The 16,782-nt window shown below is 39.6% G+C and overlaps 1 protein-coding gene across 1 annotated transcript in view; it reads left to right on the top strand.

Moving 5' to 3' along the window:
• TRPC4 (transient receptor potential cation channel subfamily C member 4) overlaps positions 1-16,782 on the top strand; it is a 155,082-nt gene that overhangs the window by 50,052 nt on the left and 88,248 nt on the right. The window contains exon 2 of the mRNA XM_075085783.1: positions 13,550-13,954. Within this exon, the coding sequence (XP_074941884.1) occupies positions 13,577-13,954 (378 nt within the window). The 5' untranslated portion in view covers positions 13,550-13,576. The remainder of the gene's footprint in view (positions 1-13,549; positions 13,955-16,782) is intronic.

Genomic DNA, 16,782 nt, shown 5'->3' with positions numbered 1-16,782 from the left:
CCAGTTGAATGCCTGAGGGTACCAGGGGTTTGGGGTGTGACACAAGACATGGAGGGGACCCATGCCCTTTCAGAGCAGCAGCTGGGTGGCAGGTCAGACACCCTGGGGTGTTTCAGGTAGCATCAATATGCAAGAAATGGGCTGGAGCTGTAAAGGACCCAGATTTGTGCAGCCTGGCAAAATGAAGTCTAAGGGAAGGACAGCTTTATCTCCAAATATTCTGGAGGAAGGATAATCCTGTCAGCAGTCTTCAACAGCTGAACCTAACTGAGGATTGAGGAAATTATCTTGTCAGAGAAATGTGGCTCTGTCCACCACCAGTTACAGAAGCATTGGAGGGAAAGGTGGGTGAAGCAGGGGGATCCCAACTACTTCTAACAGGGAGTCTGATCTGTTCAGGAACAGGTGTCTGAGAGAGTTGCCCGTGATGAAGAGGCTGGGTTTGGTGACTCAGGAAGCCTCTTCCAGTTCTAGCTTCTCAGGACCTGGAAGCAATGCTGATTTTCTCTTGACATGCCTTATGACAGAGTTCAGATGAAGTATTTGAAGAAATCCTTAAATCTGTGAATCTCTCATCTGAGCTTCTTGATAGCTAAAATAAAGTTTCAGAGAGTTCCTGGTAACCAAGTGTCACTTCGCCAAAATTTTAATAGCACTTCCTGTTCTCTTCAGCTTTTATTTGATTGTCTTGCCAAGTAAGTATTCCCAAATTGAGAACTGATTGCAGCTCTGAATTAGACTAGTTTGTGTTTAGATGAACTTGTCCCCTTGGGCTCTAGGTGCAGGAAACATACCACAGATACTTCAGAATGAAATTGCTTACTCCCTAGTTCCAGAGATAAATTGGAATGATTACTTTTTAAACTAGATAAGTGAAAACCTGACCTAAAAGAGTGTGGAATTAGTCCTTTGCCAGTTGGAAATCATGATGAGATGTATTTTCCACAGTGAAAGTTTTCTATTTTGATTATTTCTTATTTCCATCTCTGTCAAATATATTTTTCCTGTGAATAGCATACTGGAATAATTGTATGTTTGGGAGAGGAGTCATTATTTAGGAGAAAAGACTTTACATAATACTTCAGAAAGCATCTCATAAGTGAGTGTTGAGGAATTAGACTTGCTAAGATTTTCAGTTGATCTGTTTTTAAAGTTTTTGTGTTGTAATATGTTGATGTACGTTATTCTGACCTTTCCACACACAAAGAAGAAAAAACAAACTTCCTGAAGGGTGCTCAGAGTATTTCAGCTATTACCAAGCTCACATATTTACTGCTAGGTCAGGGATCTATAGAACACTGTAACAGACATGTCTTTGTAAGCCAGGGAATTAACACGACAGCTTTCTGGTTTCACCACTTCCTAGCAATGAGAATTTGCTTTTTGTTACTCTTTATATTTTTCACTCCTGTTCTAATTTAGCAGGAGACTTTTAATCCTGAATTGTAATTTGGGCACATGCATAAATGACAGTTTGGCCATGCAGGTAAATTTCTGGAAAGAAATGTTCCCCTGGATTTAAGCCGCCTTATATAATACCTCATCAAGCTATTAATTAGGGCATGTTCTGTGCTATGCATTTAAAGGTCCTGAGTGACATGAAGCTGTCATTTTATGACTTCTGGTAAATAGGAGTTGTCAGACTTCTGGTTTTATATTCTATTCTTTGAAGTCTGTATTGCTACAGACTACAGTCATCACGTAAGAATAGAATTTATTGAGAAAAAAATTATCATTATTTTTGTCAGGCTTTGGTCCAGGTAGTAATTAGGTTTTGGTGTTAAGATAGTTAACTAACCAAATTATATATTTGATTGATTTCAATCAAATTCTTTTGTTGGGGTTTATAGCCAACAGGTAACCATCTTTTCTAGACTTGTATAACTACATTTTGTGTTATCTAACTAATTAGACTGTGGAACACGGTCTACGATTGAGTCTAATTGGTTTGCTTTGATATCAGTTTGATTTTGCTTTGATTGATCATTATAATTATTTTTACTTGAGTTAGTGTGTTATTATTGGTAGCTGAGCTTGGGTAATAAGTTTTCCTGATTTTATTTTTTAATTAAGTCTTTTAGTAAAATATAATAAAATGCACTGACTCGCGTGTCTCTGAATAAGTAGTGTGAGGGCAGAACCATTAAGGATCTGGGTGGAAGCAGGCCAATAAATTCTAAAGACTGAACAGTTTCCCTGACTAGTCTTATTTCTCACCAGCTTTTGTTTTATTTTAGTTCAGCCTCTTTTGAGGCTCTTTGCAAAATACACATACTACTCTGAAGGCAGCAGGCAGTACTAAAATCTTGATGTCAGCGTATATGTTTGTACACGGATATCTTCACAGCTAGCTCTCTATTGGCTCTAAACAATAGAAAATGTTTTGACATATCTTCAGGGTGGCTTAGCTCATATATCTGAAAATGGACCCACGTTGGAGTGTTTTTATTAGCTAGTCTTTACTAAAGGTATTTGGGCAGTCTGCCAAAACCCTCCCTTTTCTGGCCAAACTACATGCTGCCTGGAGCTTCATCACGTGAAGCATGGGAAGACATGTGCACGTAAACATATCCTGAAGCACGGAAGAGTCACTGCCTGTTGTAGCATAACTCCCACAAGTAATGATCCTCTCCTGTATTTCCCAAGCTACTCTGCCTCCCCTCCCCTTTCCTCCTCAAGTGAACTTGTACAGTCAGACCCTTTCTGCCCAGCCATAGTTTGATTTCTCAGAAGAAATTCTGTACTTCTTTCTTCTCCCACGCTTTCCTCATTTGGAGGAAGACTTCCCACCGTCTCCATGAGCAGGGGGCAGCCCACTCCCCACATCTCCTGAGAAATGTTGCTGAGCTGTACGAATAGTGCAGGATCACATCCACAGAGCATGAGGTCAGTGCTACTGTTGAAAATGCTGGAAGAAGGCCTTCTGTGTAGCCAGATGACACTGAAGTACTTTCTCTTGAAAATTATTTTGGAGAGCTCGTTCAGTTTACCCAGGAGAATAACACCAGCCAAGGAGACAAGGAGGTCAGCTCAGCTGGATGGTGCAGTCACTCATTAAGATCATTATCTGTATTATTGCCTTCTCTGTCCTTCCCACCCCAAACTGTCTGCCTACTGCATGTAGGCTGGGCTGATACCATTCATTCTCCATCATTTCAAAGAACAAATTCATGTCAGTCAGTGGAAAGCAGTTTTTCTCTCCTTTGCTCTGGTAGCAAGCTTAAACACTTCAGTATTCCCCTCAGAGCAAGAAGAAATAGTTCAGGCTCCAGGGTCATTCCTGCACTTTCCCAAGGATATTTGCATACTGCTACCCATCAGCAAGAGGTAACCGCGCATGCTGGGTTTTTTTCCAAAGAGTGTCTTTTTCTAGGTGTCGTGGTTTAGCCCCAGTCAGCAACTAGGGACGACACAGCTACTCGCTCACTCCCTCCACCCCAGTGGGATGGGGGAGAGAATTGGAAGGGCCAAAGTAAGAAAACTCATGGGTTGAGATAAGAATAGTTTAATAATTAAAATAAAACAGTAATAGTAATAATAATAACAACAATAATATAGTGAAAAGGGGTGGGGGGAGAGAGAGAGGCGAAACCTTGGGAGGGGGGAAAAAAACAACCAAACAAGTGATGCAACAGCTCACCACCCGCCAACTGACGCTGCCGGTCCCTGAGCCGTGATTGCTGCTTCCCCTGGCCAACTCGCCCAGTTAATATGCTGGGCATGACATCATATGATACGGAATATCCCTTTGGCCAGTTTGGATCAGCTGTCTTAGCTGTGTCCCCGCCCCTACCAGCTTCTTGTGGACCTGGCAGAGCATGGGAGGCTGGAAAAGTCCTTGACTGGTATAAGCACTACTTAGCAACAACTAAAACATCGGTGTGTTATCAACATTATACTCATACTAAATCCAAAACACAGCACTACACCAGCTACAGAGAAGAAAATTATCCTAGCTAAAACCATGACACTAGTTTAAATAAAACTGGGAAGATGAACTAATTTAATATGTAGTAGAGCACTATTATCATCTCATGATACTTCTGTGAGCTTGTGGTTCTCATTTTTTTTCATCTGGGGAGCTGTCTGATCTTTTGCCCATAAGGCAAAATGTTTTTTCCATAATTTCCTAAAACTAATCTTTTGATATTTCTCAAAACTCAGGCTGATACCAGTCCTGACCCTAAGGCACACTGTTGCAAGAAGGACCTGTCATTCTCAACTAAGATCTGATGTGATGTCAGCTGTAGAAGATGAAAGTTTACTGCCACTTGGTGTAGCCTAAGTGAACTTACAGAACATCCTTACACTATGTATGAAGAACTACGCTTTAAATCCCCAAAATTGCTATGAAATTGCATTCTGTCTTAAAATTGACAAAAAAAAGCATCTAAGCAAGTAATCCATGTCACCACATTAAAGGTTTATTGCATTCAGTGTCAGCATTTGCATTCTCCTGGGACTTGATCTCTTAAGCTGCTAATGTAAGATGCCAGTAGAATTTCAACTGCCATATATCCTTTGTGTCTTGGCCCCTGAAAGTTGTTCTTTCTAGCTGATGTCCTGCCTTGCTGACTGTGAAGCCAGAACACATACAAGCAGACAACATGACAGCCTGCCTCCCATCATCCACTGACAGCTGTATGCTATGTAACGTTCTTTGTTTTACTGCAACTCGGATTACAGGGCACTTTAAACCAGAGTACAAACAAGAGATTTAGCTCTATTCCAAATTAATCAACAGCCTCATAGGGAACATATGCCATATTGTGCTATTCAGTTTATCTCCTGCATGCATGACTTGGTGTTGAAGTCCAAATTACTACTTTTGCTACTGTTAGCTTCCAAGTCTCAAGCTGATCATAGCTCTAACAATGAAAAATGACTTTCAAGTGAGGACCTCATATACTGTATTGCCAGCTATAACAATTGTAAAATAAACAGTGCTAGAAGGCACACGTGGACAGTGGAACTCCATCCTCTAAAGCTGAAGTTGTTACAACAGTTTTTGGAATGGTGTTGGCTCAAGCCAATAACATCTTCCTACACAATTTCCAGGCACAGTTTAGGAGTTAACATGGACTCCAAATTATTCCCTGTAGACAGTTCTCATTCAGCTGTCCTATTGTGGGACCAAGAGAGTTTAACAGTATAGGCACAGCCTGACCAGGTGACTTCAGTGCTAGAGGCATGTTTAAGTTACTTGTCTAGACATTTGGTTATACACCAGCATCTGGTGTGATGCTGGGTTCAGAAATCAAAGGTTTATCTGCATTTCTTTTGTTCTTGTTCAAATGAAACAGTCTGTCCTGGTGACTGAAAGTGAAGGAACTTAATGCTTATTTTGGACTGGGATTTATCAGAGCTAGAGTCTTGCTTTCAAAAATTCCCTTTGAACATCATTTTTACTGTGTATCAAATAGGATTCTGTGTCAGATTAAAGCTGGTATGTCACAGATCTATTTTAGAAAGAAAATGTCATACTTCCATTAATATAACAAATTTCAGAAGCTTTCCTTTGCCATGAAAAGTGTGTATAAAATAGTTTCAGAAGATCATAGGGAAATCAGTATGTTATTCACTTGTCATAAATGTTCTGGTTTCCTGAGCAGGGTGCTTCCATAGTTACTTCTTATGAAGTTTCACTTTGTTTTCACCCAAATAGTCTGCAAAGTAAACTCATGAGCAAAATCAGAAGTATACTTTTGATGACATCATAGAAGAAGCTATACAGTATAATAATGGTACGGTAAATCTAACTTAGTGATCAGTGATGGAAATAAAGTATTCTTAGAAGGGTAACATCAATGAGGATTCAGAAGTTGCACATGTGGATGTTGTGGAGCACATCTGTGTCCATCCAGCTGCCCATGTGCTGAAGGAGATGTGCTGTCATTGGGTGTCTTCTCCTGTCTCTGAAAGGGTTACAATATGTAAGCACTGTGGGCAGCAGTAAAGGTGGCTTGTCACAGAGGCCCTTGGTGCCTGCTAGTGGGTCACTCTAATACTCCTCTGTCTCTATTGTACCTGGCTACTATAGCGTTTTGGGGTAGGGGACAGCATGCAAGAGAATGCAAGTCCAGGTCCTCTGGAAAAATAGTGAGGATATGATCATATATTTAGAGGCAGCAAATAAAGCAAATATACACATGATATAGCAGCAGAAGGGAATTTCCAACAATTTATTTTAGCATCATTAACATTAATAATATCAGCTTGTCTTAATAAATATCTAATTATCAAGTAATGATAAATGGAGTGGAAATGTTAAAGGTTTGCAAAGAAGGCAGATTGTTGCCATTCCTCCCTGAAAAACAACATACGAGAAATACAGTCCCTTATAATTTGAAGTAGTGGTCTGTAGCAGGTGTAAATGAAACTACCTGTTAAGAAAGAAATATTTTCTCATAAGAATCAATTTTCTGTCCAAGTATTATGGTTTTCTTCTTTTATATATTTCCCTGCTTAGGTGCTGATGATATTTCCCTGACATCTACAGAGGGCAGGAAGCACTATATGTTATTTATTGTGTGTATATGTGCGTATATGTGTGTGCTTTTGATGGGTACAGCTGCTGTAGGCCAATGATAGCTGACTATTTTAGTCAATATCTTGTCTTCAAGTATCATAGTTATTTCTTCCTTTTATTTTCTTTTAATGCTGGATTTCTGAGACAGGGAGAGAGAAGCTGGAAAATCCAATAACTTGGTAACTACCAGACCCTCCTGAGAAAAGATCTAACTATGGTTCCCCCTCTTTTCAAGTCACTATTCTGACCTCTAAGCTACTGGCTATTCCAGGTCTGTGGAAATTTTCTGATAAATGAAAATTTTTCCTACTGGTAAAAGTGCTGAACTGCTGAAAAACTGGCTCTATTTCTGACCGTATTCACTATTTATAGTTACCGGTGTATATGAAAATATAAGCTTTCTGTACCTCAATATGCTCTCTGACATGGGTTTCCATACTTTCATCTAAAATCCAGCCCAAATTTAATTTAGAATAAAGGTTACTGCAAATGTGTCTGATACCTTTTTTAGCACAAAATGCAATTGCGTTGTTTGCTTCCAAAAAGACTTTTAAAAAATGTATGGAAAAGGATTCTAAACCTGATTGACTGGATCTTCAGTTCAGAAGGGAAATCGGGTAAGTGGGAGCCTACAAACCAGGGAGAAAACACTGATCAAGATAGTAAGGTATGTTTTAGAGGTCACAAAGTCCAATAATGTGAGAATAGCCATAAATCAAGCTGAGGAGTCCCTTGAAAGGGAAATTAAAACAAAATTAATTTTTAACTATGTTAATAGAGGGGTATGACTTTTCTCATCCTAATGTAGCTGTATAAACGAAGCCAGGCAAATTACACTCAAGGAGTGCCTCACTCCCAGCTGTAAACACTGAGGGCAGGAGTCAGTTGCTAAAGCAGAATCTGGGTGTTTGGGCCATTTGAGATGCCCAGGACATCAGCACAGGGCTTGCATTGGCCCAGGACTGGCAGGTATGACATGGGACCTGCCAAGGAAACCTGTGCCCTTCTGTAGAAACAGTGGAAGGTGGGGTGAGAAAGCCTAGGCAATGTGAAAATATGGTGATAAATGTCAATATTTAAGTAAATCAGCTGTGCACCTAAAATTAAGAGAAATGAATTTTCCATAGGAGATTGGCTCTGTGCCACGTTTGGAAAAATCTCATGCCATTGGAGAAGCACTAAAGCATTCTGCCTGGTTTCTGTCATTGCAAATGCCTTCACTCTAGTGTTCAATAGATCCATTATATTTCATGTGTTACAATTACTTGGGTTAAAGCTAAAAATTTTACCAATGTCAAGCTGCAATGTTTTGTAGATTTTTTATTGTATTTGCAAAAACTTAAGTTCTTAAAGTGTATCTTAAAGTATATAAAATAAATGTAGTCAGACTAATGGCATAAAAATAATTGAATATTTTTATACTAATATATTAGAGTATTCAATATTTTTAAAAATATTTTTTTCTGTGATCTCTACAGCTAGCTTGGGGGTGAACAGCATATTTGCAAATACTGATAAAATCTTAAAGACAACACAGAATCACAGAATAGTTGGGTCAGAAGGGGCATTGAAAGATCATCTACTCCAACCCACTGCCATGGGCAGGGCCATCTTTCACTAGACCAGGTTGCACAAAGCCCCATCCAACTTAACCTTGAACACTTCCAGGGATGGGACATCCACAACTTCTTTAGGCAACCTGTTCCAGTGTCTCACCACCCTCATTGCAAAAAAAGGTCTTCCATCTGTCCTATCTAAACCTACCCTTTTTCCAGTTTAAAACAGTTGTCCCTTGTCCTATCACTATGGCCCTTGGTAAAAAGTTGCTCTCTGTCTTTCATATAAGCCCCCTTCAAGTATTGAAAGGCTACAGTAAGGTCTCCCCAGAGCCTTCTCTTCTCCAGGCTGAACAACCCCAACTCTCTCAGCCATTCCTTGTAGGAGAGGTGTTCCAGCCCACTGACCAATTTTGTGGCCCATCTCTGGACCTGCTTCAACAGGTCTTTGCCCTTCCTGTGCTGAGGACCCCAGAATTGTCTGCAGTACTCCAGGTGGGGTCTCACCAGGGCAGAGCAGAGGGGCAGAATCAGCTCCCTCGACATTCTGGCCATGCTTCTTGTTGTGCAGCCCAGGATACAGTTGGCTTTCTGGGCTGTGAGTGCACGTTGCCGGTTTATGTCCAATTTTTCATCAACCAGTATCCTCAAGTCCTTCTCACCAAGGCTGCTCTCAATCCATTCATCACCCAACTGCCTGACCCTATTTGATGCACATTTGTTTTTTCTCGTTGTGGGAAAATTAGGCTGTGTTTTATTGGTTTTTAACTGTATTTGGAGAAACATGCACTTTCAAAACAGATGTTTTCAGCTATGCCATAGTTATATAGTAAAGATTATTTTGAAATTAATACCTCTTCCTTTTGCATGCAGTGAAGCTTTCTTCCTAGCATAAATCTTAATCCTAAAACTTTTCACAGCTGGGTTTACAGTTAGTCACCACAATTTCAAAATATTCTGTGCATGTTGGGGCCTAGTTATTCAGGTATGCCAGAGACATAGTCTTATATAACATCTTCATACAAAGTGTCTTAAAGAGTAAATTTTATCCATTCACAGATTTATATTATTAAGTTTTAGCTCTTTTAAGTGCTGTAACTAAGTCCTTTATCTGGATTAGTAGATAATAGATTAGTAGATCAAAATACTGATCAATGTACTATTACTTCTTAAAGCAGTAGTAATTTTCAGTGGTATCAGTTGGATCAGAGGAATCATCAAATATTCTGCAAAGCCACTTGTAATAATTTGTTTTTCCTATCAAAAATGCAAACCAACCCACAAATTATATAGAAAGAGAATGTTGTGGTATTTCTCCAAACTGATCAAAAGAATTTATTTTGCTTTATGAAGTCCATTATATGCTCTTCCTCGAGTCAGAGAGGGGGCCACATTGGACACTTTAAGATTTGGCTGGACAGGGTGCTGGGCCATCTTGTCTAGTCTGTGCTTTTCCTGGAAAGGCTGGACTAGATGATCCCTGAGGTCCCTTCCAACCTGGGATTCTGTGATTCTGTGATTCCTCTAAATGTTGAATATATTGTGTTAGTTATGGCACGTTTTAAATATACCCAGTCAGGATTAGGGAGATGACAGGCAAGAGCAGAACCATATTGAAGATCAACTCCTCTTTTTGTCCTGAACTTCTTTCCCAGTCCCTAGTTTCCCTCAAGCTCAATAAAGAGACAGAAGACCAAGAGAATTCTTCCAGGATATGAATTTGAGCCCCATGAGTCTGAATACTTGGGTGGCACAAGTACAGTTGTCACATGGTATTTTTTGGCTTCTGGATGTAATGTGTTTCTGGTGTGTGGTTATATTCCTGTTTTCAAGGCAAGTTAATTTATATTTATCTCTTCTTCGAAATCTTTTTATTCTGTATCAGGTGTATGGACTCTGTGGAGTCCACTTTTGTTAAGTTTTGCACTATAAATTGTATGTTTTCTTTAATTCCCCTTGCACTGGTCTAGGGTACTGGACCTCTTGTTTCTTCAGACTCTTGCTCCTGCAGAGGAACTCAAAGCAAATGGAGACTTTCTTACTGCTGCTGGCTACTCCTATCTTTTTTAGCTCTCGTGTTCGGTTTTAGACCCCTCACTAGAAGAAAAACATTGAGGTGCTGGAGCATGTCCAAAGAAAGGCAACGAAGCTGGTGAAGGGTCCAGAGAACAAGTCCTGTGAGGAGCAGCTGAGGGGACTGGAGCTGTTTAGTCTGGAGAAAAGGAGGTTCAGGGGAGACCTTATCCCTTCCTACAACTACCTGAAAGGAGGTTGTAGTGAGGTGGGTGTCAGTCTCCTCTCCCAGGTAACAAGCAATAGGACAAGAGTAAACAGTCTCAGGTTGCACCAGGGGAGGTTTAGATTGGATATTAGGAAATATTTCTTCATCAAAAGGGTTGTCATGCATTGGACCAGGCTGCCCAGGGAAGTGGTTGAGTCACCAATCCTGGAGGTATTTAAAAGATGTGTAGATCTGGTGCTTAGGGACATGGTTTAGTGGTGGACTTGGCAGATTTAGTTTAATGGATGGACTCAATGATTTTAAAGGTCTTTTCCAACCTAAATGATCATATGATTCTATGTAAATTTGTCATATGCACGTTATGTGTGACAGCACAGTATCACTTGTCATGCAACATGTCTACCTGTAAGTAAAATCAAAATAAATGTGTTATTCTTGTAAACACCCATGAACTATATCTTTCATGTATATATCATCTTCCAGGAGTGCACTGTATCAGCAATCAGTCTCTACTTTCTAATTGCATGTAAACATATATTTTTAGTTATGACAAATCTTCATTTGTGGTTGATTATTTTCAGGAAGTGGTACAGGAGAGAGGGCAAGGCTGGCAGAGGACAGCTGTTTAGGAGAATGACAATGTTTGTTTAATGTATCTCTTCTGAAAGAGACAAACTAAGCTTAGATCTAATTTTCCCCATTCAAGTATCATGAAGAGGTAAACACAAGACGTTCCAGCAGGTGTTTTCTTTAGGGCTTATAATGAAGCAATAACAGACCTTTCCCAGACTTATCATGAAAACAATGAAACAAAAACCCCCAAAATCATCCTAAAGAAATCATAATAGATCCCAACTGTAAATTGCTGTACTTTTCTTCTACCATAAGCATCTCTATGATGCCCAATTTCATTGATCCAAGTTACTTGCTGATTTAACTCCCAAGAAATTGGAGGCAATGATCCGTTTATTCATTCTTGTGCTTTCAAGAGAGAGGAGCTTTTGGCAGTAACCTCCCAGTTGCAGTCACTCAGATTTCTCCAGAAGTCTTGAGGAACTCTTTTTAGATATTAAGAAACTGAATAATGTTTTTGCATTGTTACACATTAACCCAACATCTGCCTGACAGATATGAAATAGACCCCTTGTGAGACCTAAGTCATTCTGAGGTGGCAGCTTGAGTCAGGCAGGATGCCCTTCAGCATCCAGCACCAGATGATAATTTGTGACCAGTGGAATGGAGCCCTAAATCTCTGTGGCTGTAATGGGAATATAGCAATCCATCTTTCTTGTAGGTACTTACTTGTGAACATCTACATTTAAGTCTGTTAATTTGGGGCTGAACATACATGGTGCTTTTTTCCTTTTGAATTGAATGGCAATTTTGAAAAAACAAGAATGAAAAACAAACTGGTAAAATACAGTGCATTAGCAATAAGAATGTGATAACTCTTCCAGGAGTACAAAACTCTGCAATGGATATGTACTTTATTTTACTTAAAGTGAGATTAACAGAACATAATCCACAGACTGTGCAGCCTAGAGTAGCCCAGACTGCAGAACAGTATTCCCTTGGAGGGAGAGCTAGGAAACATCTTGCAAAGGACTGCAATTGCTTAGCTCCTATATATGGATCTGGAATTCTTTCTAATGTGTCTCCTTTGCTGTCTCCTCCCTGCCTCAAGTCCTATTGATCTGCTCTGGAAGACAAAGAAAACAACTTAGTAACTGCCTTTGTACTTACCTCTCATCACACTGCGTAAGAAGACTGGAACAGATGAATTACTATGTTCCTCACAGTGTTTAGTGAAAATTTTGATAAATTAAAACCTCACAATAACAAAAAAATGCGTTATCTTTTCCAAATTAAGATCTCAACAGACATTTTTTTAATGCCTGAAGGAAATGGAGACAAAGGCAGTGGGTTTCTGCAACTTCCATTGTCAGCTGAAAAAATTACAAGAAAATACAGTTCTTTGACTAATAAGCTGTTCAACTTCTAACTGAACTGCAGAAGAAAGTATTTTTTTTTGTACCCTATTCTTTTAAGTAAAAATTTTTTCTTCCCTCTTTTCCTTTTTATTTTTTAATTTCATGTAAAAGATAGCCAGGAGAAAGTCATCCTGTTAGAAGGAGCTATTTTTGCAAAGTCCTTGCACAAAGTATACAGAGTAAAAGCAGAGGCATTAAATGCTTTATTATATGTAAGACTTTATAGTTGTTTTATAGTTGAAGTGTTTCAGTATTAGTTCTATAACTGAACAGTTCAGAATCAAACCCATGATTATCATCTACCAGTCCTTGGGAATTTATCTCATATGGATTTTGTTTTTCCTTTTAGGCTCTGAATTCTAATTTATATATTAGTAAGTGCTGGTTGGAAAAGCATTTTATATTAATGTTTTTCTAATAGCATATGAGATTGAATAAAAATCTTAGTAGGAAAGCTCACCACTGAACTGTGCAATCTGTGCCTGCCACAGATAAATCAGGGAATTTCAGCAGCACCAGGAAGATGTAAATCCTAATAACTATTCCAACTGTAACATGTTCTTTCTGCCCAAGGTAAAGAAACAGATAAGGGGGACTGTATTTAGTTGTCTGCACATAAGCGTCAAGTGATGTCTGGGTTGTGTAGGGTATCAGAGACTTTTGCATGGAGGTACCAGATGTGCACAGGCCTTGTGAAAGACCCAAGCCATGCTGGAGTGTAGATGAGATAACTAGACCATCTCAAAGAGGCCTAGGTACCTCAGATGGGCAACTGAACCAATTTCTAAGTGACATAACCACTATCATAATCAAGCTTAAAAGGTGTGAGTGCCATGTAGTCTACTGAGCAGCAGCAACTGTGTATGAGCATACTCTTAAACTGTGGGAAACATGAGGTAGTGGAACCTAATGAAGAAATTAATGATGAAGTGGAGCTGCATATTTGGTGCAAACTACATTACATCACCTCATGCTTGCCACAGGTTTAAGGAATACAGAAAAGTGAAGGGTATGCTGACAGATAAACTTTGACTTAGTAAATTGTAACAATCATATGCTTTGGTTTCCATGTTTTGCTGATGATCTTACAAGTTCTATCAATAGAGAGCATTTGTACTTGTTTCAACATCCCTTTTTAGTATGACTTTTAATTACTTATGTATTGCAAATATTAATTTCGTGCATTGTACCCACAAAATATATTGATTTAATTTTTCTTTTCATATTGCAGAGACGGAGTATTAGAATGGCATAAAATATGGCCCAGTTCTACTACAAAAGAAGTGTCAATGCTCCCTACAGAGACCGTATCCCTCTTCGTATTGTACGGGCAGAATCTGAACTGTCTCATTCAGAGAAAGCCTATCTGAACGCTGTGGAGAAAGGAGATTATGCCAGTGTAAAGAAAGCTTTGGAGGAAGCAGAAATTTATTTCAAGATCAATATTAATTGCATTGATCCCCTGGGAAGAACTGCACTCCTTATTGCAATTGAAAATGAGAACCTTGAGCTCATTGAGCTGCTCTTAAGTTTTAATGTATATGTGGGAGATGCTCTGTTGCATGCCATACGAAAGGAGGTAGTTGGAGCCGTGGAGCTGCTGTTAAACCACAAGAAGCCCAGTGGGGAGAAACAGGTATGTGCAGGATTTTCTTTAGGTTTGTAGTCTGCTGTAATGAATAAAGAAGAATTATGCAAAGGGAGTAAACAAATAGAAAAACAAAACAAACCATCATCCTTGCCCACAAGTATTTAAAATCAATGACACTGATTCTGTATGCATTGTATTAATTTGTGTTTAGACATCATAGAATCATAGAATAGTTTGGGTCAAAAGGGGGCTGTAAAGATCATCTACTCCAACCCACTGCCATTGGCAGGGCCATCTTTCATTAGACCAGGTTGCACAAAGCCCCATCCAACTTAACCTTGAACACTTCCAGGGATGGGACATCCACAACTTCTTTAGGCAACCTGTTCCAGTGTCTCACCACCCTCATTGCAAAAAAAGGTCTTCCATCTGTCCTATCTAAACCTACCCTTTTTCCAGTTTAAAACAGTTGTCCCTTGTCCTATCACTATGGCCCTTGGTAAAAAGTTACTCTCTGTCTTTCATATAAGCCCACTCTATATAATAAGAGGCAGCCATAAGGTCTCCCCAGAGCCTTCTCTTCTCCAGGCTGGACAACCCCAACTCTCTCAGCCATTCCTTGTAGGAGAGGTGTTCCAGCCCTCTGACCAATTTTGTGGCCCATCTCTGGACCTGCTTCAACAGGTCTTTGCCCTTCCTGTGCTGAGGACCCCAGAATTGTCTGCAGTACTCCAGGTGGGGTCTCACAAGAGCAGAGTAGAGGTGGGGAATGACCTCCTTCAACCTGCTGCCCATGCTTCTTGTTGTGCAGCCCAGGATACTGTTGGCTTTCTGGGATGCAAGCACACACAGCTGCCTTGTGTTCAATTTTTCATCCACCAGTATCCTCAGGTCCTTCTCAGCAGGGTTGCCCTCAATCCCTTCATCCCTGAGTCAGTACTGATACTGGGGATTGCCCCAAACCAGGTGCAGGGCCTTTCACTTGGCCTGGTTGAACTCCATGAGGTTCACATGGTGCTCACTTCTTAAGGCTGTCAAGGTCATCTCTGTTATTCAGTCCAATCTGCACAGGTCCACAAGGTTTATCAGTTTAATGTAGTTAAGTCACATGAGATCTATCTTCCAATAAGAAAGGGTAAAAACATCCTGCATTCTTCTTACCCCCAACCTGAATAACAATGTTTTCCACTTACAGCTGAGTAAATGGTTAAGTGCTTTCTATATAAAGTGAGAACTGGGCTCACATTTAACTGGTCGCACACAAAACTGCCCTCTTGGAAGACTGCAGTAAGAAAGGTCAAACTTCTTCAGGTCAGAGCACTGTGTCCATTATAAACCCACTCAGGAAAATCTGTAAGTTGATAAAACAGTTAGGTTTTGCTTGTGAGACCTCTGACATGGTAACATTATCCCTGCAGATATTAGTGGGAAATCCTTAGTCATTCAAAGATGCAAATAATTCCAAAGAGAATAGTAGTGGTAAGAGGTGGTCCATTTGAATTAATTATAAAACTCCCTTTAAAGTCAGTGAAGGTTTTGACCCCTCCATATGGAGGTCACCATCTCTGAGCTTAGCAAGGCAACACTGGGAGACAAGACTCAATTCATCAGAACTTCAGCCCTGTCTCCAGTAGTAGCCCATTCTATCAAGTACAGCTAAAGAGGTACAAACTCCTTTTCTCCCTGTCTTCTCCCAAAGGAAAAACTCATTACATACAGTGTCATTCACATAAATGTGATATCTATTCTACTTCCTCTTGCACTGGCTTGAGACCTTTCTAGGAGACTGCCAGCCTCTTGCATACCCTTTTAATTTTTAAGAAATTAATGGAGGCAGGATAGCATAGCCCATAAATTCTGATATTCGTAGGACCCTTTCAGGAAAAAAAAAAACTTAAAAATAGTTATACTATTGTATTGTATTTTCATCTATTTCCATTTTCATGTATTATAGTTACTGTATGAATGTATTTCAATGAGTAGTATGTTGAAATTAGTACAGCCATTTCACAGATAATGCATACAATATACTTTAATTACAGTATAGTGTACTTGCTAGGGGTAGAACTGCAGATAATAGGTAAAGAGTATAACTGTTTCTGATAAAATAACATGAATTCTATGCTTTTTTGTTATAAAAAGAAAGAAATATAGTAGGTCTTTGTATAAATTTGTGCGTCTGCCTTCTATTCTAGACAGTAAAATCAGAGCTTCTTTATAATAACAGATTTATGTCAGAGAAAGGGAAGAAAACTAGATTCACTTTATGGCTGGCTCATTTCATTATTTTTCAGTTGACAGTGCAGATGAGAATACAATGTATAGGAATTTCTCAGTGCAGTGTACCAGGACCCAGAAGGCTCAGTGAATGGCCCTGTGCCGAGCCAGTTAAACCACCTGTGTCTCCGTTCTCCAGCCTCTATAGTGGAAGTTGCCATTTGCAGAGCACAATTCATCTCAGTTGATGGTATCCATCAAAAGCTGTGTCTCATCTCTGATCTGGCTGCCTGGTCTCCCCTTACCAATGGAGAAAAATGGAGATCCATGGAGAGCAGATCATCCTGTATTTCTCAATTACTTAAGACACATAAACCACTTTTTGGAGTAGCTAGAGAGTCTACACATTTACCTTACACGAAGTGACTAAATTGCAGGCTGTTCTTCAAGACTTTCAGGACTATTTTTTGGTATGTGCCTCAGTTACTGTAATGGAAACGCTTGAATACAAATAGTAAAACTTGTTTTAGGTGAGCTTCATGCTATAGCAGATGACAGATAGGCTTGCTTTTTGGGTATATACTACTGTGTTAAATTAGCCACAACAGCTTTACTCCAAATTAGACGTTAGCTCTCTGGGCTGGAGCTTAAGCACT

The sequence above is a fragment of the Phalacrocorax aristotelis genome, chromosome 1 (assembly GCF_949628215.1).
Source record: "Phalacrocorax aristotelis chromosome 1, bGulAri2.1, whole genome shotgun sequence".
Classification (NCBI taxonomy): domain Eukaryota; kingdom Metazoa; phylum Chordata; class Aves; order Suliformes; family Phalacrocoracidae; genus Phalacrocorax; species Phalacrocorax aristotelis.
The sequence above is the reverse complement of the archived record's forward strand: the minus strand, read 5'-3'. Positions and strand labels throughout refer to the sequence as shown.